The sequence below is a fragment of the Neovison vison genome, chromosome 9 (genome assembly GCF_020171115.1).
Source record: "Neovison vison isolate M4711 chromosome 9, ASM_NN_V1, whole genome shotgun sequence".
NCBI classification, from domain to species: domain Eukaryota; kingdom Metazoa; phylum Chordata; class Mammalia; order Carnivora; family Mustelidae; genus Neogale; species Neogale vison.
This window is the reverse complement of record NC_058099.1, coordinates 36,232,616-36,258,026: the sequence shown is the minus strand read 5'-3', so window position 1 is coordinate 36,258,026 and position 25,411 is coordinate 36,232,616. Positions and strand designations below refer to the sequence as shown.

The following is a 25,411-nucleotide window of genomic DNA, read 5'->3' as shown; positions in this document are numbered from 1 at the left end:
GAGAGAGAGGAGGAAGCAGGCTCCCCGCTGAGCAGGGAGCCCGATGCGGGACTCGATCCCAGGACCCTGAGATCATGACCTGAGCCGAAGGCAGCGGCTTAAACCACTGAGCCACCCAGGCGCCCCTGTGTTTAACTTTTTAAGGAAATGGGCAAATGGCTTTTGTTTTGATAAGAGACATTGTACTAGAGTTATTGAGCATTGTGTAAGGAAAGATGTTTAAAAGGAACTTAAGAATGGTGCCAATCAAATAAGGGAGAATAGGGAACATTTACTGAGTAATTATCATTCATCTAGCACATGGAGTTAAATGCTACATACATGATTTTCAATATTTATGCAAATTTGAGAGGTAAGTGGTATTACTCTTCATTTTTTTTTTTTAAAGATTTTATTTATTTATTTGACAGAGAGAGATCACAAGCAGGCAGAGAGGCAGGCAGAGAGAGAGGAGGAAGTAGGCTCCCTGCCGAGCAGAGAGCCCGATGCGGGGCTCGATCCCAGGACCCTGAGATCATGACCTGAGCCGAAGGCAGCGGCTTAACCACTGAGCCACCCAGGCGCCCCTACTCTTCATTTTTTACAGATGATGAATACAAGGGCAGAGAAGTTAACCTGCCTAAGGTCACACAGCTAATGATGGCTTTGGACCTAGGATTATCTGGTTCCAAAACTCAAAACCATTTCCATTACACCAACAAGCAGTGGAAAAGAAGGACGTTCCAGCTTCAGAAGTTGAGGGGCAAAAAGGGGAAATCAGGCTCATTCCTCTATCTTCCAAGTGTGGCAGATACAGGAACTGTGACCTGTTTGCCAATAATGACTTTGTTTTGGGTGAGTGGTTGACAGTGTGTTTTGATATTATTTGGTATCAGATTATAAAGGACTCGAAAGCTGGAAAGATAAATATACTCTTTTATACATAGTGAGAGGTTATAAGTTATTAAAAGGGCAATGAATGATTTGATTAGAAGCTGGATTTAGGAAAATTAGTTGCCATCTGCTGAGTAGATTGAATGGGACAGAGATTAGAAGGTCATAAATTCAGCCAAAATCTGTAATAATTCAGGCATGAGGTAACGAGTTCCTTGATAAGGACTGTGAAACCTAGGAGGAAGGGACAGTAGGAAGGAGACTTGAGTGGAATTAACTATTAAAGTTGTTGACAGATTGGAAATGGGAGATAAAGTAGAGAGGAATTTTTGAATGGTCTTGTAGTTTCTGTTTGAAGTGTTGGGAGTTCAGTGATTTTGGGCTTAAGGTGAACTTGGTAAAGTTAATCTGCACAGAGCTCATAACATTGTAAATACAATGTCATTGCCAGTGGAGGCTCTAGTTTTCTAGACTGCCTGACTCTTAGCATCAGGTGCCACTGAGCTACGGGGTAATTGGTTATTCACTTGTTAAATATGTGAACTGAAGAGGTTTGAGGCTCTAGGGAGGTGGGAAACACTAGCATGCTTATTATAATTGTCAATTTGACACACATTTGATATGTGTGAATGCCCAATTAGAGAATGCTGCTGGTTTTGTAAGAAGCTCTTAATGTACTCAGTTTTTTCTGTAACACATTTGGTGATTGTTCCTTGCTTGCTTCTTTTTGGCATCTGTGATAAGCAGTGTCTACCATCTTGCTCACATCAGTGTTTTACTGTATGAATTACAGAATCTCTTGATGTCTCCTTATTCCATTGTATGTGCTTCCATTTGCTTCTTAACAGTCTATACTCCAGCTTTCATTCATTAAAATTTCTATTGAAGTTTTTATTAACCTTTTAATTTCTAAATCCAGTAGGCCTTTTTCAGTTTTATTTTGTTTGACTACCCTGCAGCGCTTAACACTTGTTAATCACTGCCTCCTTGAAACCTTGATTTTTTTCTGATTCAGAGACCACACCACCATGGTTTTCCTGTCTTTGGTTTCTTCACAGCCTCCTTAATGGACTCCTCCTTTTTTTTTTCTTTTTTTTTAAGTCAGATTTATTATGGTGTAACTTACATTCATCAAAATTCTACCTTTTATTGTACAGTTATATGAGTTTTGACAAATACATACAATTTTGTAACCATAACCATAGTTAAGATATAGAGCAGTTCCATCAACCCTAAAATTTTTCTTTTTAGTCAACCTCTCCCATTCCTGGCCTGAAAACACTAATTTGTTTTCTGCCCCTATAGTATTGCACTTTTCAGAAAGTCATATACGTGGAATCATATTCTATGAGCTTTTCGAGTCTGGTTTGTAACACTAATCATACTGCATTCGAGATTTATCTGTGTGTGTCACTTCATTCCTTTTTATTCCTGAATGGACCTCTGCTATATGGATATACCATGGTTTGTTTATTCAGCAGATGGGCATTTATGTTTACAGTTATTAGTGAATATGAATTAACCAACTGTGAACATTCATGTATAGGATTTTATGTGAACATTTCGTTTTTCTTGGACAAATACATATGAGAGGGATTGCTGGGTTTTATGATTATATATAAAACTTAATAAGAAATACCCAGTCTATTTTCCAAAGTGGCCTGCCACTTTGCATTCATGCAAAAAGGAGGGGGGGGGCGGGGGCAGAGGTAGAAGGAGAGAGAGCATCCCAAGCAGACTCCCTGGTGAGGCTGTTGCAGGGCTCAATCTCCGGATCCTGAGAACATGACTGAGCTTAAATCAGGAGTTGGCTGCTTAGCCCACTGAGCCAACCAGGGACCCCTGCCTCATTGTTTTTTCTTACTTACATTGTAATTTTTATCCATTAATTCACAAATATTTGTTGAGTTGCTGTTTTGTGCCAAGCACTGTTTAGGCACTAAGGATATAGAAAGGAACAAAACAGAAAAATCTGTCTTCATGGCAGCTTGTATTCTGAAAACGTAAGACTTCACATACCTTTCCTCAGCTCCACAACCATATATCCAGCTGTGTTCTCAGACATATTCATTTAAAATACTTCATAGATACCTGAAAGCCAGTAATCTAACATTTCTACTTAATGAATGATGTCATATCCACCCAGTAGCTCAAGCTGAAAATCTAAGCAATATTATTTAGGCTTTATTCTCCTCACCTCCTGCATTTAATTACTTACTAAAGCCCTTGATTTTAACTCATGAATCTATCTCTCCACTCCCTCTGCAACTTTCCTGGTTCGGGCAATCATTAGGTGAGTGTAGTAGCTTCCTTACCAGCCTCCCTGACACCAGCCTCCAGTCCATCTACCCTACAAACGTTCGGCCACACTGTACCACCATTCTCTTTCTAAAGTGACAAATCTGATTCTTCTCTCCCATGCTTAATACTATATGATTTCACTCATATGTGGAATTTAAGAAACAAAACAAAGGAAAAATAAAGGGATAAACTAAAAAACAAACTAAAAAAAAAAAAGATTTTATTTGAGAGAGAGGGAGAGAGCACAAGTGGGGGGCAGGGACAGAGGGAGAGGAAGAGCCAGATTCCCCACTGAGCAGGGAACCCCATGCAGCACTGGATCCCAGGACCCTGGGATCATGACCTGAGTCCAAGGCAGCTGCTTAACTGACTGGACCTCCCAGGCCCCCCCACCCCAAAGGCAGACATTTAACCGACTGAGCCACCCAGGTGTTCCTAAAAAACAGTCTCTTAACCATAGAGAACAAACAGATGGTTACCAGAGGGGAGGTGGATGGGGGTTGGGTGAAATAGGTCAAGGAGATTAAGAGTAAACTTAACATGATGAGCACTAAGTAATGTACAGAATTGTTGAGTCATTATATTTTACACCTGAACTGTGACTGACTAGTAGTCCCTGATCTCCAGGATTGGGAGTTAGCTCAGGTAATGAAACCAGCTTCTGTTGGCATCATTCAACGCTTCCAGAATTTTGAGTCTTAATCGCAAATTTTCAAGGGAACCGCACCCTTAGAACTCTGAGGACTTTTTTTTTTTTTTTTAAATTTCTTTCTCTGAGGACTTTCTAACCCAAACATAGACAATCCCTTAGCAGATACTAAGGTTATCAGTGCGTGGATCTTCCTGCTACCTATTTATTAGGAACCTATAAGGCAAGCAAAAACTTGGCAACATGACACAGCAACAAGAAATGCCAATTGTTTGCCCCATTCCAGGGGCCTGTACTAGTTTCTTTACATGCATTTTTCTCTTACAATCCTTTGGTAACAGTGAGACTCATAATATTCTTATATTACAGTTGAAGAAATATCTATATTAACCTTTTAAAGAGTAGTGGCAGAGCTAGAAGAACTTAGCTTTGGCTTGAGTTCTCATATTCTTAATTATGAAGCTAAATTACGCCTTGTTTCTTGGGATAAAGATCTATTTTTAGTGTGTGTGTGTGTGTGTGTGTGTGTGTGTGTGTGTGACATTAGTTGCCTCAAATTCAGTTTTGAATACGGAATAGGATTTAAATGTAATTAACATTGAGTTTTTTTATTTTGAAAAATGAGTAGAAAATGTTCAGTTTTCTCTCATCATTCAAAGCCTCTGTATTTTAATGGATTTTATTAAATTTTGCAGGCATTTGAAAAAATGATTCTGAGCAGAAGGCCACAGTGTTTTATTACTTGGAAGATTAGATGTTAATGCCATTCTTTGGCCTTTTAATTTTCAATAGAGAGCATCAAAATTAGACATCATCACTCCTAGACAAGGAATCACTCTCTTTTCCATGTATCAGGTTGAGAGTCTCATGGAAATACTATGGTAGGCTCAGGTTTGGTGAACGAAGAGATAGGAAGGATTTCTTAGAGGTTGAATTTTTGTCATTTTGAGTAAGGAAAGGTGTATTAGCTCCTAAATGATAATGTTCTGAGTTCTAGGCCAGAAGGAGTTTTAAAAGAGCATAAAAGCATGGGCACCTGGCTGGCTCAGTCAGAGGAGTGTGTGACTCTTGATTCTCAGGGTCATGATTCTGGGCTCCTCCTCAGGTGTTGGAATTACCCAAATAAATAAAGCTTTTTTAAAAAAAGAAATTGTAATTTTATCTTATTTTTCAGTGTTCCAGTATTCATTGTTTATGCACCACACCCAGTGCTCCATGCAATATGTGTCCTCCTTAATACCTACCACCAGGCTCACCATCCCCCCCCCACCTCCAAAACCTTGTTTGTTTCTCAGAGTCCACAGTCTCTCATGGTTCATCTCCCCCTCCAGTTTCCCCAATTCACTTTTCCTATCCTTCTCCTAATGTCCTCCATGTTATTCCTTATGCTCCACAAGTAAGTGAAACCATATGATAATTGACTCTCTCTGCTTGACTTAGTTCCCTCAGCATAATCTCCAATCCTGTCCATGTTGATAAAGAGTTGGGTAGTCATCCTTTCTGATGGAGGTATAGCTGAGATGCCCTTCAACAGACAAATGGTTAAATAAATAAAACTTTTTTTTAAAAGTGTAGAAGCAGTTTTTTGTTATTCTCTATATAGTGAATTAGAGCAATGGTATTTTCTAGATTTGTCTCATCCCTGATAGAAGGCAGAAGGCTCTCTACATGTTATGTAAAATTAATGGAATACAAGTAGGGCAGGTTCAAGCAAGGTAAGGTGTATAATCATTGGTGGGATGGGGAAATGGTCTTTGAATTTTTCCTAAAATTGTCTCTGTCACTCTTCTTTTTTTGCTACCATTTGCGGTTTTCTTAGGTCACTGGACCTATTTGGGCTGGGGAGAGCAGCAGAGTACGTAAGATTGAATTCCTTATAATTTTCTTGATTTTACCCTTTAACACATTCCCTCTGAACTATGAAGCTGGATATTCATGCATACAAGCAAATATAATTTCACTCCCTTCTCGTCCCCTACTTAAATCTTAAAGACCGTTACTTGCAGTGGAATGAATCCTTTCATGCTGGATTTTTTGAAGACTGTGTGCATGTGCGTGTGTATGTGTGCGTGTGCGAGAGAGATGTGTATGTGTGTGAGAGAGAGAAATTTCAAACCGAAGTCCAATTATAATCTTGGCAGTATCTAGGTTTTTCCTTCCCAGAGATAAGTACTATCATCAGCACTAGTGTGGGAAACTTTCTCCTTTGGTCTCTTGGCTAAGGAGTGCAGTGACTAGAAGAAGGTTCCTTCTGAAAGTGTATTTTTTGTGAGCAAGAAACTGAGAACATGGTTTGACTTTCCTTCAAGCAGCCCAGTTAGGCTGGAGGCCATCTTCATTCTAGAGCTTTGAGAGTAGACCGTTCTTTCCAGCAAAATACACAGCCTTAGGCTGTCATTACTGGCTATATTACCCATCTTACAGGGGGTTTGGTTGAGTCCTAGTGCTTAGGTATCCAGCATGTGCTAAGAGGGGCCAAATTTTGTTCTGCCACTGGAATTTCTTATGACTTTGTACTTTCTGTGATTCCTTAGTGTTTCCACTGGGAACTGCTCTAAGACAGCCTAAGAAAGCTGAGATAATTTAAGATTTTCAAAGAAAAAAGTAACTAAGCCATGAAAAAAAATGGTTTGAATTGTCTTTCCTTTTTTCTCAGGCTGATAAAGTTCTCCCTGTATTCTGTATTTAAAGATAGGATTTCAATCCAGGACTAGAAATCCTCATTGTTCAGTATTTCATTCAGTATTGTTTGAGTGCCCGCTCTGTACCTGGGGGCCCATTTTTGCCCCAGATTAGATTACTTTCCCCAGGTTTATTTTCTGTCATTCCTTTCCATGTCCTTTTCTGTACCTGCTAAATGAGCTACAAAGTGTTTCTCAAAAATATATATGGCCTTTCTCACTGTTGGGCTTTTACTCATGCCATTGTTTTTATCCAGATTCTAGAAGGTATTTTCCCCTTCCCCTCTGAATTTAACCTGTTGAACACCTACCAGTCTTTCAAAGTTGTCTCCTCCATAAAGCTTTTTCTGCTCACCCTAATAGGAAGTGACCTTACCTTCAACTCATATAACATTTGGTGTGTACTGTTCTCATGATAGTTACTTCCTTGTTTTTTTTTGTTTTTTTTGACAGACAGAGATCACAAATAGGCAGAGAGGCAGGCAGAGGGAGGGGAGGAAGCAGGCCTCCAGCTGAGCAGAGAACCCGATGCGGGGCTCGATCCCAGCACCTGGGATCATGACCTGAGCCGAAGGCAGAGGCTTTAACCCACTGAGCCACCCAGGCGCCCCAACTTCCTTGTTTTTGTATCCGTATTTTCTCTCTCCTTTTAGACTGATTGTGCTCTGAATCTTCTATGTTGTTTAGCCTTGTACTTAAAGGCACTCAGTTAATACTTGAATTAGTTAATTTTCCCAGCCTTTTAGTTTTTCAAGGACTTTTCAATTTTTGCCCTCAACCTAGCCCACAAGTCCTTCTTAGGCTGAGTAACCAAACCTGTACTCAAGTTCTTTATCTCAGTAAAGCCAGCTGCAGTGGTATTGTGGAGTAGGGTAGAACCAGTAAGAGATTGTCACTGCCACACTGAAAGCACAATTCTTTTTTTTTTTTTTTAATGTTTTTATTTTTTTATTTTTTTTCCCAATTTATTTATTTTCAGAAAAACAGTATTCATTATTTTTTTTTCACCACACCCAGTGGAAAGCACAATTCTTTAATTCAAACCTTCTTCTTTTTTTAAAAAGATTTTATTTATTTATTTATTTATTTATTTATTTATTTATTTATTTGACAGAGATCACAAGTAGGCAGAGAGGCAGGCAGAGAGAGAGGAGGAAGCAGGCTCCCTGCTGAGCAGAGAGCCCGATGATGCGCGGCTCCATCCCAGGACCTGAGCCGAAGGCAGAGGCCTTAACCTACTGAGCCACTCAGGTGCCCCTCAAACGTTTTTCTTAATTTCCCTTTTTAGCCTGTAATCAGCGTTGGTGGTTCCAGGAGGTTTTCTTTCTAGGGAGATCAGGGATGGTTTCAGGGGAGAAAATCTGGTCTTTGCCCTCATCTGCCTTTTTTCTCTTTCTCTTCTTTGTCTCACCTCACTTCTTTGTATTTCCTTTTTCCTGTATCATCCTACTTTTCTTTCTTTTTTTTAAAGATTTTATTTATTTGGGGCGCCTGGGTGGCTCAGTGGGTTAAGCCACTGCCTTCAGCTCAGGTCATGATCTCAGGGTCCTGGGATCGAGCCCCGCATCGGGCTCTCTGCTCAGCGGGGAACCTGCTTCCCTTTCTCTTTCTCTGCCTGCCTCTCCATCTACTTGTGATTTCTCTCTGTCAAATAAATAAATAAAATCTTAAAAAAAAAAGATTTTATTTATCTATTTGTCAGAGAGAGAAAGAGCACAAGCAGGCAGAGGCAGAGAGAGAAGCAGGCTCCCTGCCGAGCAAGGAGTCCCATGCGGGACTTGATCCCAGGACTCTGGGATCACGACTGGAGCCAAAGGCAGCTGCTGAACTGACTGAGCCACCCAGGCATCCCCTCTCCTACTTTTCATATTCTCTTCTACTCCTAACCTATTATTTCCATGAACACTTTCTTTTTTTTTTTAATATTTGCCCTCTATTTTTTAGTATAGAAATGTCAGCTTTTAGGAAAGTTTGGGAGTATTCTTCCCCTTAGCCTAGCAAAATAAATAAGCGGAGGATTAATTAGGAGTAATAGGTCAGACACAGTGAAAAACCAAGGGTCTGTCCAACATAGTTTCTGGCTCTGGATCGTGGGCTCCTAACTCTGGCTGAGCTACTCTCTCCTGGCCTCATAATGAGTGGGATTATCCATCGCTGCTCCCTCTTTGGTTCTCTGGGTTATATGTTGATACTTTTGTGGTGTTTAAGTAGACTTTTGGTTTAGTCTCCCTTGTTGCCTCTGCTGTCTCATCTGTGTGCATGAAAAATCCATCTTACTTCTTCCACTGACTCCTTCTGTGGGTTCAGAAAGAATTAAGTCTGAAAGACATTGGTTTTTGTCCGTTGATCCTTTCTTTCTAGTGTTCAGAATGACAAATGCATCAAGATAGAAACCAATGCCCCTGAAGTCTTATTTTTTTATCCTAAAATGTGCTGAGAGTGCTTTCTGAGCAGAATGCTTTGCATTTCCTAATTTTTGACTAGTACCCTTCCTGACCACTTGAAGGTTAGCCTCTTACTTTTTTTTTTTAATACTCTTATGTATCTTTTTTTTTTTTAAAGATTTTTCTAAAAATTTATTTCAGAGAGAGAGAGATAGAGCCCAAGCAAGGGGAGGAGCAAGGGAGAAGATGACTCCCTGCTTGGCAGAGAGCCTGATGCAGGGCTTGATCCCTGGGATCATGACCTGAGCCAAAGGCAGACTCTTAACCAACTGAGCCACCCAGGAGCTCCTAGCCTCTTTCTCATACTGATTTTTTTTTTTTTTTCTTCTGAGGTTCTGGTTACTCTCCTTGTTTTACGTTCACATGTTGCCTTAAACTCAAAAGGGAAAAGTTCATGAGATCTTCTACCTGTGCTCCTTCTGTATCCATGGTGTTGTCTGGAATCTGGTGTTCAGATATTCTTTGTTGTTTGTAAAACCCACATGTTTGTGCCCTCTTGTCTCTTTTAGTGGAATTATTATCTACCAGGTAGTCTGATGTGCAAGCCAAGGTGTCCTGTCGTTGTTACCTTCCATTTGTCCCCATGTTTTATCATTTGTCTGGATTTCTTTTTCTAGTTCATCAGTTCTTTTACATTTCAATGGCATAGATGCAGATTCTTATCTCCTGCTTGAGTGATTGTGAAGGCCCAATCTTATAGTCTTCAGAAAGCTCTTACTGCCTACATATCTATCAAGAATTTTTTTTTTAATTGCTAATATGAGTAGTTCATCATCTGCTAAAAGTATCTCCATTTTGGGATAATGAATGTTCCTTTTTCCTTACTGTGCCAAATAGGAAACTGGCAAGACAGGACATCTGGGACCTTCTTAATTATACACATACGGAGTTGGTGTCAGAAATGGCTTCTCTATAAAATAAACCATGAAGCACTATTAGGTTGAGCTCCCTTTCCAAGTCCTGTGTTAAATATTTTTTTATTTGTGTTTGTAGCAGGATTTGTAACTGTAGTCATTTTAGTTAACATCAGGAATAAAACTATCCAGTCAGGTGCTGGCCTGAAGAACAGAAATAATTCTATGAAATTATAGTCACTGTTATTAGATAAACTTGGCTGGATTGTCAGCAAGATCCCATTGATAGTGCTTATGTTTTCCTTTTCTTCTTTAGCCCCAGATTTTGGGTGGAAATGCTGAGCCCCAGGGTGGAGGTACTTGGTAGTAATTGTTAGAAAAACCTGTTGTTGCAGCCAGACAGTAAGACTGTTACTGTTTTGGGGGACCTGGCTGGCTCAGGCAGTGGAATTTGTGACTCTTGATCTTGGGATCATGAGTTCCAACCCATAATGGGTTTAGAGCTTACTTAAAAATACAAATAAAATAAAGTTTGGCATAGTGTGTAAAAGACTGCTACTGTTCTTAGTTGTATCTAGAACTTTTGGTTTCTTAGAGCCTTGGGTTTGTCCTTCCTGATTATTTCACCACCTTCTGATGTTGGACTTGCTTACTGGGTTCAGCTATGTATTTTTTAAGTCTAAAAACAGCAGGTGAACTCTAAATGAAAATTTTTCTTCTGCCCGTTTTGATGATAATAGAGGAATAGAATCTATGACATTTGAAAGTTGATTTTCACTAGAGTTATGATAGCTAAAGAATCAGAATTCCATAGAGTTCTTCATTGGGAAAATACAATTTGGAACTTATCTGAGAATCAACACTAAAATGAAAGCAAGAATCTTGTCTTATTTAATAAGGAAAGAAACTTAGGAGTTTTAACTGAAACAGTTCTTCACATGGGTTTGCGGTCACTTGGCTCACGTGCAGCTCAGCTTGCTTTTGTTCTCAAGGTCTAGGCTTGTGGCTACTTAACTGAGAAGCAGAAAAAAATCTAAAAAGCTAATAAAGCTGGGATGCTTTGATTGACTGTGCTTATTCTGCAGCTTTTGAAGATCCTGATAGTGCTGTTGATGACCGAGATAGTGACTATCGCAGCGAGACCAGCAATAGCATCCCACCTCCTTATCATACGACTTCCCAGCCCAACGCTTCTGTGCATCAGTTCCCTGTGCCAGTGCGATTGCCACAACAGCTGCTACTTCAGGGCAATTCCCGGGATTCCTACAATGACTCTATGCAAAGTTACGATCTTGATTATCCAGAGCGGCGAGCCCTGAGGTGGGTAACAAAGCACTTCTCTCCCTGGAATATAGTTTCCAAGATTCAACTGACAGTATTTGGATGCTTTAACCTGAGGTGGTAGTGGAAGTATAACAGAATGACAGACCAAGCCACAGCCATTTTGTATAGATTCTCAGTCTTCTTTTTTGTCTTCTGTATATTCACATTTAGACATTTCTGTCATTACCATTTCTCTTTATGATCAGTGATTCCCAACTGGTGAGAGCAGCCTAACTTGGGGTGGATGACTGAAAAAAAATAAACTCATGCCTCTGCCCAGGCTGGTGATTCTGATACACTCTTCACCACGATTAAAGAAAGAAAATCACAGATGTTAAATGTTTGGATAATCCTTCCTACCTAAATGTTTCCCTGGGAACTTCAGATGATCTCTTAATAGCAGATTCAGTACTTATGCTAGAACTTTAAAAAAAATGTAAATATATAAAACATTGACATCGTTAAAAAAAAGTTAAGGTACAATACACATGCAGTGAAGAATCTCCCACTCGTACCTGTCCTCCTCTATTCTGTCCCCTTACTATCTCCTAGCTCTCACACCACCCTTGTTTGTTTCTTATGTACCCTTCCATACACTACTATCACATAATTTAGGAGTATAAAACCAAACATATGCATATATGCCCCCCCTTCTTCCCCCACTTTAAAAAATAATTCAGACAAAATTTGGGAATATACTACATTAACACCTGTATTCATGTTGCCTAGATTCATCAATTGTGTTAACATTCTGGCATATTTACTTTTATTTCATTCTCTGTTAGATTGTGTCATTATTCTATTTCCCCAACTTTTTACCCACTAATTTAGCATCCATTGATGATCCTTGCTTGAATCAATTATTGGTTGGAGGTTAATATTTTAAAAACCATTCCAGTTTAGCTCATACTTTTGGTTGCTAAAATTCACCATACCATAACTTATTTCTTTTTGCTCATTTTACCAAACTGGTGAATATTTATCCTGACCCTCAGATGATTGCCTACCTGCTAGACAACATCCTATCTCAGTTTACTATCACCTCTGAAAATATTTTCAGTGAATTTTTTCATGTATCAACCATCATATAGAATTTTTACTCTTTATAATCTGATTCTAAAAAAGAAACATGCCAGGAATCCTACTGTAGTTGGTCTTTACTTCTTGCTGGTTTATTAGCTGAATATTTGTATTTTTTACTTATTTGATTTTAGTTGTTTATATTGTTCTACTTTAAGGGGGAAAAAAACATTGCTAAAAACCCACTACTTTTGACCCTCTTTTCCCCTCTGTATTTGTAAGCCTTAGATGTGTAGGCCAGCAGTAATAGTGGCACATCAACCTAAATGACAACATACTCTTCTAAAGCACTGCATTTTACCCAATTGTTACCATATTGTTATTTTTGTTTATTTTCTATTAATAATACTTAGAGGAATATTAGTGATACACTTTAGAGTGCCAAATTTTTGCTAAAATTTTTTAATTGATCCCATATAAATTTGATTTTACTCTATCAGTATATGAAATGAGGTTAAAGAGTGAATATTTTTTCATGCAGAGAAAAACATTACGATGATTGATTGATTGATTGATTGATTGATTTGAAAGAGATCATGTGAGCAAGACAGAGCATGAGGTTGGGAGGAGCAGATGGAGATGGAGAAGCAGACTCCCCACTGAGCGGGGAGCCTGAAACAGGGCTCAGTCCCAAGGTCCTGGGATTATAACCCAAGCTGAAGGCAGATGCTTAACCTACAGACCCACGGAGGCAACCCCCAAATTACATGATTTTTAAGTAACTTTAATACTGAGGAAACATGTTCATTTATTTCTATCTTTCTTAGAAAATAAAAGGATCATAAAAAGCTCATAGTAGCAAGTAGCTATGGTTATTACTATAGCTTTTCTTTTTTTGATGTGGAAAAACTGACTAAATTGCTTTAATACTGAGTTGAGAACATACAAATTTCTTTATCATGTATTTTTAGTCTGAATGGTTTTTATCATATTGACTTTTTATTTTAGTTTTCTCATTGAATATGCACTAAATTTTATACTTTGTTTCTTCCTTTTCCCTGTTTCTTCTCTTTTCTTTGCCTTATTCTTCCTCCGATTTTATCCCTTTACATCAGACAAGGTTTGCAGGCCAAAAATGACAAAATTAGGATTATTTCAGCTTTCTCTGATGTTGACTATGAAGAGCAAGAAAGTATATATGAGGAAATAGAGGGGAAAATACCACAAGAGTTTCTGGAAAGCAGTAACATAAACTTAAAAGAAGCAGAAGTAAAAGAAATTAGATCTCTTTCAAAAACTGATAAATGTTATAGCCAACAAGAACAACTGAAGTATAGGAATTGGAAAAAGATACCATTTCCAGGTCAAGAAACTGAATATTCTACTGCCTTTAATTCTGATCTTAAGTTTGAAACATCCGTGTTCACCAGATATCCTCAGAAATATGACACAATAGCTAGGAGAAAGAAAAACAAGCCCTTACACCATCATTTTGGAGACAGTGAAAGAAGACAGTATGGTGATAGATTAGGAGCTAACACTGACTTCCAAAGTACATATCCTAACACTGAAAACTGTAACATTTGCCACATTGAAAAGAAGAAACAAAATTACCCAATTTTGCATCCTTACAAAAATGGTTTTGTGGTTAAGAGTGGCATATGGACCACTAAGTTGCAAAATCATGATTATGATCGTTCTGGTTGTTTTAAGAATTGTGGGAAGTCATCTGGCTTAAACCAGCATGCCACTAATTTCACTCCATTAGATGTTCTTGAAGATTCTACTAGCAGTACTTCTGATGAACTTCTGAGTTCTCCTCTTACTGATAAACAGGGAGGTTTACTGTCACCAACAAGTCATCCATCCAATATCCATCATATTAGAGACTTACCTGAAGAATATCATGTAACAAGTCCAGTATTCTCATTACCCAAGGTAAATTGTGATGCAAATACACTTGGAGATCTGTCTGGGTGCCCCCTGGAAGAGATGACCTCTTCCTCTCTTGAGGAACCCAAGAAGGACTATGTTGATACAATGGGTGAGCTTCAGTGTTTGGTAGAAACAGTGTCAGAATATTTAGCAGAGAAGGAAGAAGAGATTAATACATTTGGTTCCTTTTCAGAAACTAAAAAATCAGTTAAGCACAACAGTACTGTTGATAATGGAGAACAGAAAATGCCTGGGGATCAAATACCACCTTCAACCATTGTCGAGAATGACAAGGACAAGCCTGTCTCTTTCCCTGAGCTGAATGGAGTGAAATGTGCTGTTGGTTCTTTGTTTAGTTCACTCACAGAAAAAGTGGGTTCAGGCACAAGGCATCTAACAACCTCTGTGGAAAAGTTGGTTTCTTTAGTTCCAGAGAAAACAGAAACTCTTAATCAAATAGAGATGGTTAATTCGGGATCTAAACCCAGAGCTAAGTCAGTATTGGGGAAGGATCTTTCCATGCAATTTCCATTATCCTCTCAAGCAGTTGATAATAAGGATTTTGGCAGAAATGACAAAACTTCTGAAAATGAGCACACAGCTAGTAAAACTGGAAATTTAAGCTTTCAGGATGTAACAGAGACTATTGGAAGGGACTCCACTCCACAGAGTCAGAGTTCAGTTATAAAGTCTGTTTTTAGCATGCTAAATCCATTAAAGATCTTTTCGGAAAAGGATGAAGCCAAAAAAGATGATGACCAGAACAAGCCAACAAGAAAGGAAAACTTTGTTGGGTGTGGATCAGAGTCAAATCAAAGGGAAGACACTCCTGGCAATAACAGTAGTATCATCACTTTAGATAAGAATGAGGGAAAAACTGCAAGCTCAACCCAAATGCCCTCAAGTGAGGATTTGTTGTTGTCTTCCCAAGTGGCCAATGAGCCTTCAAACCTGGGATGTTCTGCAAATAAAAAAGATGATATTGAAAGTCTTTTGGAAAGAAAACCCTGTATAGATTTGTCTCTGTTACCAAATCAATCAGAAATATGTGCTAAAGACACTCCAGGACAACCTTGTATAACTGGCAGTAGAATCGCAAATAAAGAGCCTACTTCAAAGCCATTAGAGGGGGACAAAGTTACTAGTGATGATGATTTTCTCGAGCCTCTCAGAAAATCATTTAGCCAGTTTTTCCTCACTTCACCTGAGACCTGTTCAAAGGAAACTTCCTCAGAATCTATGAAAATTCACCAGTTGGAGGAAGGTGGATGGGAGAAGGACCCTAAGAAAGATGGGCATTCTTTTTCCTTTACTGGAAAACTACATATTCCATTTTTCAGCGTTCTTAGTCATTCTGAAAAGCAGCAGGATTTAAGGGAGAAAGGAAGCATTTTTCCTTTGTTTAAATTTCCTTTCACTGACAACCGTATCACTGTCAGTGACCAGAGTTTTCCTGACTCAGCAGTAACCACTGATGAAGAGATCCAAAGAAACTGCCATGAAAATGCCAAACTTAGTTTAATAAAATCTAGTTCAGTTCCAAATATTCGTAATAATTTAGGGAATTTTGATGATACAGAAACGTTTAATAAAAATGACCAAATAAATTGTCCTGAAGATGACACACTTAATAAAATAAAGTCTAATTCAGTTCCAATTATTAATAATGATTTTGGGGAATTTGGGAATATAGAGAGATTAAATTCAAGTGACCATGCAGCAGTAGATAACTGTCAGATAGCTACCTCAGCCGTCCTTGGAGTTGTGTCCAAAGAATATATTCCTTCAGATTCTTTAGAATTAAGTAAGACTCTTATACAAATGACATCTTTAACAGTATCAGACTGTTCATTAGCATCTACTTCTGTCATTTCAAAATCCACCGTGGTTAATGAAATTAATGAAGACAGACTTGTAGATAAAGCTTCCAAGAAAAGAACCCAAGGAGGCCTCCTTTCTGGTCTGTTTAACAGGTTTTCTTCTCTTGAAAATTTGTCTAGCCGACAAGAATTAAATTTGAAGAGTGATGATTCTCATCATAAGAATAATACCCCAGGCTTACTCTCTGGAATATTTAACCTGATATCCAATAACAGTGTGACTGATTGTAAACCAGATGAAGCAAAGTCCATGTCCTTAGGCAACATAAAAAGTTTGAATGGAAATAAACATATATCCTTGGATGAGATCCCTGTTACTTCATGTGTGACTTTTGAAAATCAGAAGAACCATGTTGAAAAAGAAGAAATATGTGGATTCGTAAAAAGCTCTTTATCCTTACCTAAAGAAAACATACCATTATCTGATGCTTGGGTTGATAACCACCATTGCCCTTCTTCATGGAAGAACCAGCAAAAAGAAAACAATTGCCCTTCTTCTGAGAACAGGGTATTTCACTGTGCTCCAAGCACTGAACAGGGCCTCTTAGAGAAATCCTTGCCTGAGAGGCTGACACCACACTGTGTTCTTAAGTCGAAAATACATGAAAATTCAAATAAGTTAAATCTACCTATATTAAATACTAACATTCTTAATATATCAAACCACTGTCAGACTTTTGAAGAGATTAATAATCCTTTCTGTTATGAATGGGACTCTGATATAAAAGATTTCTCCAAAAATTCCAGAAAACTTCAGCCACTATATTATATGTTGAATCAAAATACATACCCATCAGGTGATGTTTTCTTGTGGCCTGAGTCAGAAAATTCAGCAATAAATTTTTGCAAGAAGGATCAAAATGCAAATGTCTTGGAGGGGAAAACAAATCCAAACAGTGTCATTTGGCATGACTTACCATATGAATCATTGGACCAGTTAGCATTTAATGAAGATAACTTATTAAGAAGGGACATGTGGGCAGCATACTCATTATATGGAAATTCTTATTTTCCAGTTATTGAGACTAAGAATTCACTGGAAGAATTGCCCATTGACTTAAGTTGTTCTTCAGGTTATGAGAAGACTACATGTTCCGTAGTTGATCAAGAATTATTAGGAATGGATGAAAATTTTATTTTTACAAGTATTGGCTGTGAATACCAGGAATGGTTATCATGTCTTCAAAGTGGAGTGTGGTGGCCATCAGAAGATGGAAATTATGGATATTATATGTTCCATGATGGTCAGTATATGTATTATGTCCTCACTGATTCTACTGGGCAATATGCATATTTATTTATACCTGATTGTTCTTATCAAGAGTATTTGAATTGTGGCTTACGGACAAATGATCTATCAAGTAGTTTGGATGACAGCATTATTTCTGCCTACAGTTTTAAGGAAGATGAATTATTCTGGTGTGTTGAAGAGGAACCAGTTGATGACCCTCTTGATTTATCTGTAGTTTTGCCAAGAAGTGAGGGACCAGTGTATCTAAATTTAGGAACCTTTTCACAAGTACTTGAAGAGTCAAGTTGTGGCCAAAAGGATCAACCATTAGATTTTTCCGGCTATAATCTTCAGAAATTTAATGGAAATTTTGGATCTTTTGAAGAAACGGTGTGTGGTTATGAAGACTTTGAATATATATTGGATCTCAGAAATCAGCCCCGAACTATTATAAATCACGACTTAAATAAAAACCACTTTATAGAAGGAAATAAGAACCAGTTTCTAGCAAAGGAGTCATCAGTTTATCCTTCTAGTTTACACCCGGTTCAGTCTTCTGAGGAAGCTACCTCTTTGGTTTATCCTGAAAATATGACTTACAATCCACAGCAAACAGGAGAAATGTCATCATTGAATGAAGTGGCTTCATTACTTTCTGCTTTAGTTGGAAATACTTTGTATTTTGATGATAATGTATCCTTAGAGTCTTTGGTCATGAAGAAAACGGATCAGCAGTCAGACTTAGCAGAGCTCACAAATGATGGTCTTGGGTCGTTAATCTTGAATAAGCGATTAGAGAGTAACTTCCAAAATAAAGAAGAAAATATTTTCAAGAAAGATTTAGAAAGACAAAAAGTAGCCAATGTTCAGCGACCAGAATTTACTAAAACTATGAAGCAAGAATTCCCTTTAAATGAAAGTTTTCATGAGAAAAAACAAAGTTTGTTAAAATCTGCCGCCCAGGTAAGCCAAACATCTTCTCAGGCTAAATCACATGTAGAAGATAATGAAATTATTACAGTTGACTCTATTTCAATTCCTCTTGAATCACAGTTTAGTAGGGATGAACCCAAGGACTGTGAGATGCCTCAGGACCAATCTTCCAAAGAGTCTGAGAGAACATTATTTAAAAGTGCATTGAAACTCTTTGTTCGGGGAGAAGACTCTTCAGTAAGTACTGTATCAAATGGAAAACAAGCATCTGGATTTTTGAACCTCTTTAAAACCCAGGTGAAAAAAGAAGGACCACCAAATTTAGAAAAGAATGGTGATAAAAATAGAAAGATACCTTCTCAACAAAAGAATGAATCTCCTGGTGTTTCAAATTTTTTTGGTACTCTTGGGGATTTATTTAAAACCAATGCATCTTCTATACAGACAACTGAAAATATGTTTGTTTCTTCATTGGTTAATAAGGATGAAGTCAAATCAAGTCCTAATCCTGCACAGCCAATTTCTGCTATACCAGTTGCCTCTAAAAGGAAGGTTCAAGTTAGGAGTCTGAACAAGCAGATGACTATTGATGACAGTGGGCTAAAAGAACCATTGACTAGGGATATACAGGGTAATAATTTGACTGAAAAAGAGGTGCCTTCCAGAGACCACCTAATCCAGCAATCACCAAATCAGTCTTTATCAGCAAACTGTCTTGAAGAGTCTTCCAGAGATTCTTCAATAGAAACTAGTGATATGTCTACAGTAACAGAAGTTTTAAGAGGCAACAATTTATCTTTTGATATTCCAAGCCCAAGAAATTCAAAGGAACAAGATCATTTTTCTGACCAGCATTGGAGTTTTTCAACTCCCACAACTTCTCCAGCTCAACCAGAGTTGCCCACCAGAAAGAGTATATTTTCTTTCCTGACTGGATCCGAAAAATCTGAGAACCGGGCCTCTGCTACTCCTCTGAGAACCAAATCTCAAGCAGAAGGGCTATTTACACTTCCTTCCTTTTTTTCCACTACTAACTCAAGCAACAAGAAGGATGCCTCTCATAATAACTCTTTTAGTTTCTTCAGCTTACCATTTTTGGATGGAAAGCAGCAGACTCCTGGGGAAAAACCTAGCCTTTCAACTGTTGCTCCAGTGACTTCCCAGCCCTGTAAGAAGTCAGGTGTTTTTGTAGACATGGGTGACACAATGACTAGAGCAAGTTCCAGTAGCACTGGAGATAGCATAGTCCAGGAGGTAGTTCATGAACAGCAAACGGCTCCTTGTGTTTCCATTAGCAACAGCATTAAGGTTACTTACCTTACAGATGAGCACAAGGGAGAGAAGGACTATCAGAGAAAACTAGATTCTAGTAATGGACTAGGGACATCTGTAGCAGATTTCCAGATGAATCAGTTGCAGAATGACATTGTTCCTCATTCACCAGAATTTCAGGCACAGACTGAAACACTGCCCACTGGTCTAGAGACTACTGGAGTAGCTCCTTATGAAGAAGAACCTTTCATACAAGAAGCCTTACCTAGTGGCTCATTGGCACAGTCTTTTTCACATGATAACCATTCAACTGAAAAGCTCAGCAATTCAGACACTTGTACTAACCACCACCAAAATGAAAGATTCACTAGTGACCCCTTAGATTTGCCATTAGAAAAGGTCCCTGGTGAAGTCTTAACACAGATCTTGGAGCCAACGTCTCCCTCTGTGGAGCCAGGGTGTACAAGGCATCTCCAAAGCCCAGAGGTGGATAAAGAGGAGGACAAATCAGTGTTGGGCTCTTCAGTAGAGGTGCTTTCAGGCTTTGTGACAAAAGTGAAATCTTTCTCCGGGTGCTTAATTGAACCTCCTAAAACTTTCTCTGGACTTTTCTCCCCTCCTAAACTGCCAAAGAAAAACTCCTTTTTCTCTCTTTCTTCTGGTGCATCATCTCAGTCCCTCAAAGGTGAATTACTTGGAATTTTTAAAAGTCCCAAACCAGAGGCATACAAACAAGAATCACCTATCCCAGCTACTGCGTGGCCTCAAAATGGTTGTTGCAGAGATACTGTAGGGTCAGTACCTCCAGAAAATTTGTGGAGAGAAGCTTCCTCTCCAGCACTCAATTCAGAAGCTACTCTCAGTGACTGCACAATGACTGCAGTTAGTGCAAAGTCAGACTCAGAGACTCTGATAGATGATACTAAGCTGATAACTGAAATGGAAAACAATAATATTCATGACAATATTCTAGAACCCCAAGATTCTGAAACAATTGGGGCTGCACCTTCTGTTTCAGAGGACGATACTGGGCAAGGAGTATTGTCTCTGAGTGATGAAGGAGACATGGGGTTGTTGCAGGGCACAGACACAGATGCATCATTGGAAGCAGAGCATATTCCATTGCCATCACATGTGGATTCAGATCCTACCTGTATTGCCCAAGAGCTTCCTCCTCTGGTTCATCCACCTATTCCCCTTGAGGCAAAGCCATCTCTGCAGTCTGACTCCACAAACCAATACTTCTTGGAACTACAGGCAGCCAGTTCACTGGAAACCAGTACTCCACTGTTGAGTGAGGCAAGTGTTGGCCAGAGTGCCACACCAGAAACCCAGGGATACCTTTCTCATCCTGTGCTAGAGGAACCTGTGCTTTGTGCCAAAGAAAGTTGTGGGATACTTGATACCCAGAAAGATCTACCTGCAATTCCCCAGGAAACAGAGCAGCCAAGATCTCATTTTGAGATCCCAAACATGCCCAGTTGGCCAAAACTCCATTTCCCATCCTCTGCCACTGACTGTGGGAAACCACTGAGCTCTTTGTTTTCCCCATCTCCTTCCTCTGGCAACAGAGCAGTAGAGCCTGGTTTAATGGCCAGTTTTAAAAAGTTGTCAACTCTATTTGAGGGAGGTAGTGAGGGGAAAGGGAGTATTGTGGCAAGTGATCTAAAACTAAGGTTTGGGAAGAAGCTGGATCTCTCATTCACATGGCCAAAAGAGAACAAAGGGGGCCCTGAACAAACGCCTGCAGAATCCTCTTCTCCAGCTCTGGTTATCAGCAGTGATCAAGACCTTAATGCTAGGGAGACTGACAAAGCTTTAGAGTCTTCTCAAATGACTGAGGCTAGTGCTGAGCCAGCTGGTCAGCCCTCTGGGACCTCTGAGCAGCAGGAGACCAAGCCAAGTATATGTGCTCGTGAGCTTTCAGGACCTGGAGAAATGGAAAGCCAGCAAGAAGTCTCAGCATCAGGAGAACATGGGGATTCCAATAGCAACCTTTCTAGCTCCACTTGTCCCTCAGGCACTCATAAAGAAGAACACTGCACTGTCACTGAGCTGCTTCACCAGCCAGAAACACAAAAGGAGGAGGTGTTGCCTGCTAGCACTGACTCTCTTTCCGACATACAGCAACCAGTTACTCTCCATAGCATCAAGGAACCAAAGACCGACAAAAGGCCTGTTGTCAATCTAAGCATCATAAATGACTTTAAGAAATTGGCCATTTATGATGCAGTGACTTAGTGCTAGTTTAATGGTAGCCTGCTTTTTATTTTTCCTATGTCTTTCCTAGCATCTGAGCTTCATGTTAACTAGGGGTTAAGTAACAAGAAATAATGTAAGGGTATTTTCATCCTCTTCCCTCTCTCTAGTGTCAGATGTAATTCAATTATTGGAAGAAGGAACTTACTGCTAAAGGAAAGGCTGGACCCTGGGATTTACTCACTATGGTTTTCTCTGCCTTGTGTAAAGTGGAATGGAGAACTCCTGATGCAGATTCTGGAGTTGGCTTTTGTCCTAATTATCCCAAACAAGGTCAGGAAGAGGCAGCAAGGAGTAGTGTAGCATATATTAATTACAACCACATATGATAGGTTAGGATGCTTCCTTGGGCCTTTAGCACTTTTATCTATACAAGCTGGGGAGAGATCTACTGTGCTTTGCTTTTTCAGGGCTTCTAAGATGCTTTCTCCAGTGGCAATGAAGTTATTAAGTAAAATGTAAGATACAGAGGTTGGGGTAATTTATATTCTATGTCCTATTCCATATGGATTTGCATAGCTTCTTCCAGTCTTTGCCTTTTTGTACCCTGAAGACTGGTGTCTGGTAAGTGCTTTGAGTAAAGTGTCACAGGAGCTTAAGGCTGTCCTTTGCTGTAGTTTTTTATTCTGGAGCATTGTGCAGGGTCCACGTGGAAAAGATCCCGTTATTTCCCCTAAGAAGAAACACCGTATACAGTACAACTTAAGAATGCTGCCAGGACCTCTTTCCCAAACCTGTCCAAAGGGGTTGATTTTAGAGATCTCGTGTGTGTGTGTGTGTGTGTGTGTGTGTGTAGACACACACATGTGTTAGGAACTGTTCATAACAGTGACCTGGTACCTGTCCTGGTGCCATGGGACAAAGGATGAGAAATTAGCCTGAAAATACCAGGTAATCAGGAGGTACCATAGGGAAAAATATCCCTGGGAAGCAATAATGATTTATCTTCATTTAGTCAAGGGTAAACATAAGCCCTTCAGTTAAAGGCTTGACTCTGTGGCAAAGAAATTCTTCATCCTTTTGCACGGAAGCTTTTTAGCAGGATACTGGAGGTAAAAGGGTTCCCCTAATTTGGGATAGAACTATCCATATGAGCTGGGATAGGTCTTAAAGATCATCACCGAGAAGCTCTAGCTGGAGTAGGACTGACTGCCTTAAATTCAGTGTATAGCTCAAGGGAGTAACTTGTGGATACTGCTCTTCTTTCTAATCATGATTCACTGCCACTTTCTCTGCTATAGGTGCTGTCTCTCAGAACAGGGGAACAAATTTCTTTTATGGGTATGGAAATTCAAGTGATTGAGTAAGGGTTGGGCTGGCCTCTCCTCAAGTATAGAAACATATTAGTGTGGTCCTGATGCAGATTCTGGAGTTGGCTTTTGTCCTATTTATCCCAAACAAGCCATATCTCAAGAGCAACTCAATTACAGGTGGGCAAGTTTATTGTTAGGACATTCCTGTGCTGCCAGGGATATATTGTTACATTCATGTTGATGAGACCATTCCCCAGAGGATTTTTTTTTTTTTTTTGTCGTAGATTTCATCTCGCAATAGTGTCCATTACCTCATCATGTAGATAGTTGAGAGATAATTGAAGGAACATCTCCAATCTCCTTTGCTCATCCTAAGGAACAGAATTCACGTTTATAATTACAGAGGAAGAAAAGGGCACATCAGTTTAGTAAATAGTAGAAAAGGGGAGTAGAGCTCATCCATTTTACTTTATGGAAATTAGAATACTTGAATCACTGCCACTGGACAAGATTCTTTAGAAGTCCAAGTAAAGAATATTAGGTGTAAACAAGAGGCTACTTTTATATTTAGTAATTCTTTTTTTTTTTTTTTTTTAAAGATTTTATTTATTTATTTGTCAGAGAGAGAGGAGCGAGAGTGAGCACAGGCAGACAGAGTGGCAGGCAGAGGCAGAGGGAGAAGCAGGCTCCCCACCAAGCAAGGAGCCCAATGCGGGACTCCATCCCAGGACGCTGGGATCATGACCTGAGCTGAAGGCAGCTGCTTAACCAACTGAGCCACCCAGGCGTCCCTATATTTAGTAATTCTTAATAATTAAAGTTAAACTGCTACTTAAAAAAATTACTTTGAGATTAAGTATGCTTCAACATCTGCCACAGGTTGAGATTAAGTGCTGTTAGAGAACCCAGCATGTTGTATTGTTTTTCCTTTGTGCTTCTGCTGACTAGAAACTAGTTCTTCTAGATTGTGAAGTTTGGTTCTGTCTTCCCAGGAACCTTGTATTTGTGATTCTTGCCACTGAAAGAATTATTATTTCTGGATTTATCTATTACTTTTGTCCCGGTCTCTAGTTTGCATGTACTTACTCATCTGTCTTCCTCTCATTCTCACAGCCCCACCAGCAGTAGTAGGTATGGCTCCTCCTGTAACGTAAGTCAAGGAAGCTCTCAGTTGAGTGAACTAGACCAGTGTCACGAACAAGATGATGACCATCGGGAGAGGGACTCAATTCATTCGTGCCACAGCTCTGGCAGCTTCTCCAGAGATGGCCAAGCGGGTTTTGGAGAACAAGAGAAAGCCTTGGAGGTAACAGGTGAAGAAGAGAAGGGGAGAGCATTTGAACCCAAGGAGAGGAAAGAGGATGCCTCAATCCATCCTCCCCCAGATCTGGTGCTACACAAAGACCACGTCCTCGGCCACCAGGAGAGGTAGGTGATAGCTGCCTTGAGGAGTTCACATGGTCTCCTTAGTACCTGCCTATGGTATTTCAGGATGTAAGTGCTTTTCGTTTGTTTCTGTACAGGTGGGTATGGCAGTGATTCAGGATACTGAGGTTTAGCTCTGCACTGCTTCCTTTGATTTTTCGGTATAATTCCCTAAATATTTTGAGGGTCTCAGAGGAATACTTGGACTCTTTGTAGTTAGCTGCAGTGTACCAGGCCTTCTTAAATCTGCAGTTATTGGCCTACTAATTGACCTATATATGAGAGCCTCTGAGTCTGGAACTGATCCAAGCCCTACAACTTGCTTCATTAAAAAGACCTGCTTTGGATGAAATAGGCCTCCTAGCCTATTAATGTTTAAATTTCTTATGTGAACATTGTTTTGTTTTGTATTTTCCTGATTGAGAAAACTAGGACAGAGTTAAGAAAGAATTGGTCTAAGAGTCAGATCTAACTCACCCTTCTGCCCCAGGGTCTAGCAGTGTTTCTAGAATTAATTGGTACCCATAAGAAGAAAAATTTTAAACTTGTGTTTCTAGCAGTCTTGTAATGAAGTTTAGTACTGTGTTTGAGTGTTATTGAGCTGAATTGGTCAGTGGATTTGTTGATAGTTTGGGGCAGAGTGTGATTTTTCAATCTTGGCACTATTGACCTTTGGGACCAGGTAACACTTTGTTATGAGGAGCTATTGTGGGCATTGTGGAATGTATGGTGGCATCTCACTACTTGCCAGTGGCAACTACCAGTTGTGACAACCAAAAATGTCTCCAGATGTTGTCATTGCCCATAATGGGCAAAAGTGTCCCCCGTTGAAAACCACTGTGGTAGAGTGATAAAGGCTAGGTATGACTTGGATTCTCAGATTTCAAGGTCTAAAAATAATGCCTCTCACCAAAAGGTCAGAGCAGTGAGTGCAGTTATAAGTGGTAAAAGTTTGAAGAATTGTTGGTATATCTAATCCACCACTGAAGATACAAACTTTCTTTTCTCCTTACGTTTTCCTGATTTTTAGACCTCTCTAGTGGTTCATCTAATAGACAAGACATCCAAGAGTTGTGGT

At 39.4% G+C, this 25,411-nt stretch overlaps 1 protein-coding gene across 4 annotated transcripts in view; it reads left to right on the top strand.

Annotated features, from left to right (window-relative positions):
* The window catches only part of UNC13B (unc-13 homolog B), a 237,987-nt gene that overhangs the window by 122,178 nt on the left and 90,398 nt on the right, over positions 1 to 25,411 (top strand). For 3 of the 4 annotated variants that reach the window (XM_044265433.1, XM_044265432.1, XM_044265431.1), the window contains exons 8-9: positions 10,888 to 11,122; positions 24,022 to 24,336. In XM_044265433.1, the coding sequence (XP_044121368.1) occupies positions 10,888 to 11,122; positions 24,022 to 24,336 (550 nt within the window). Of the gene's footprint in view, positions 1 to 5,659; positions 5,679 to 10,887; positions 11,123 to 24,021; positions 24,337 to 25,411 lie in introns of those variants that run through there. The other variant, XM_044265434.1, reaches the window with a different exon arrangement.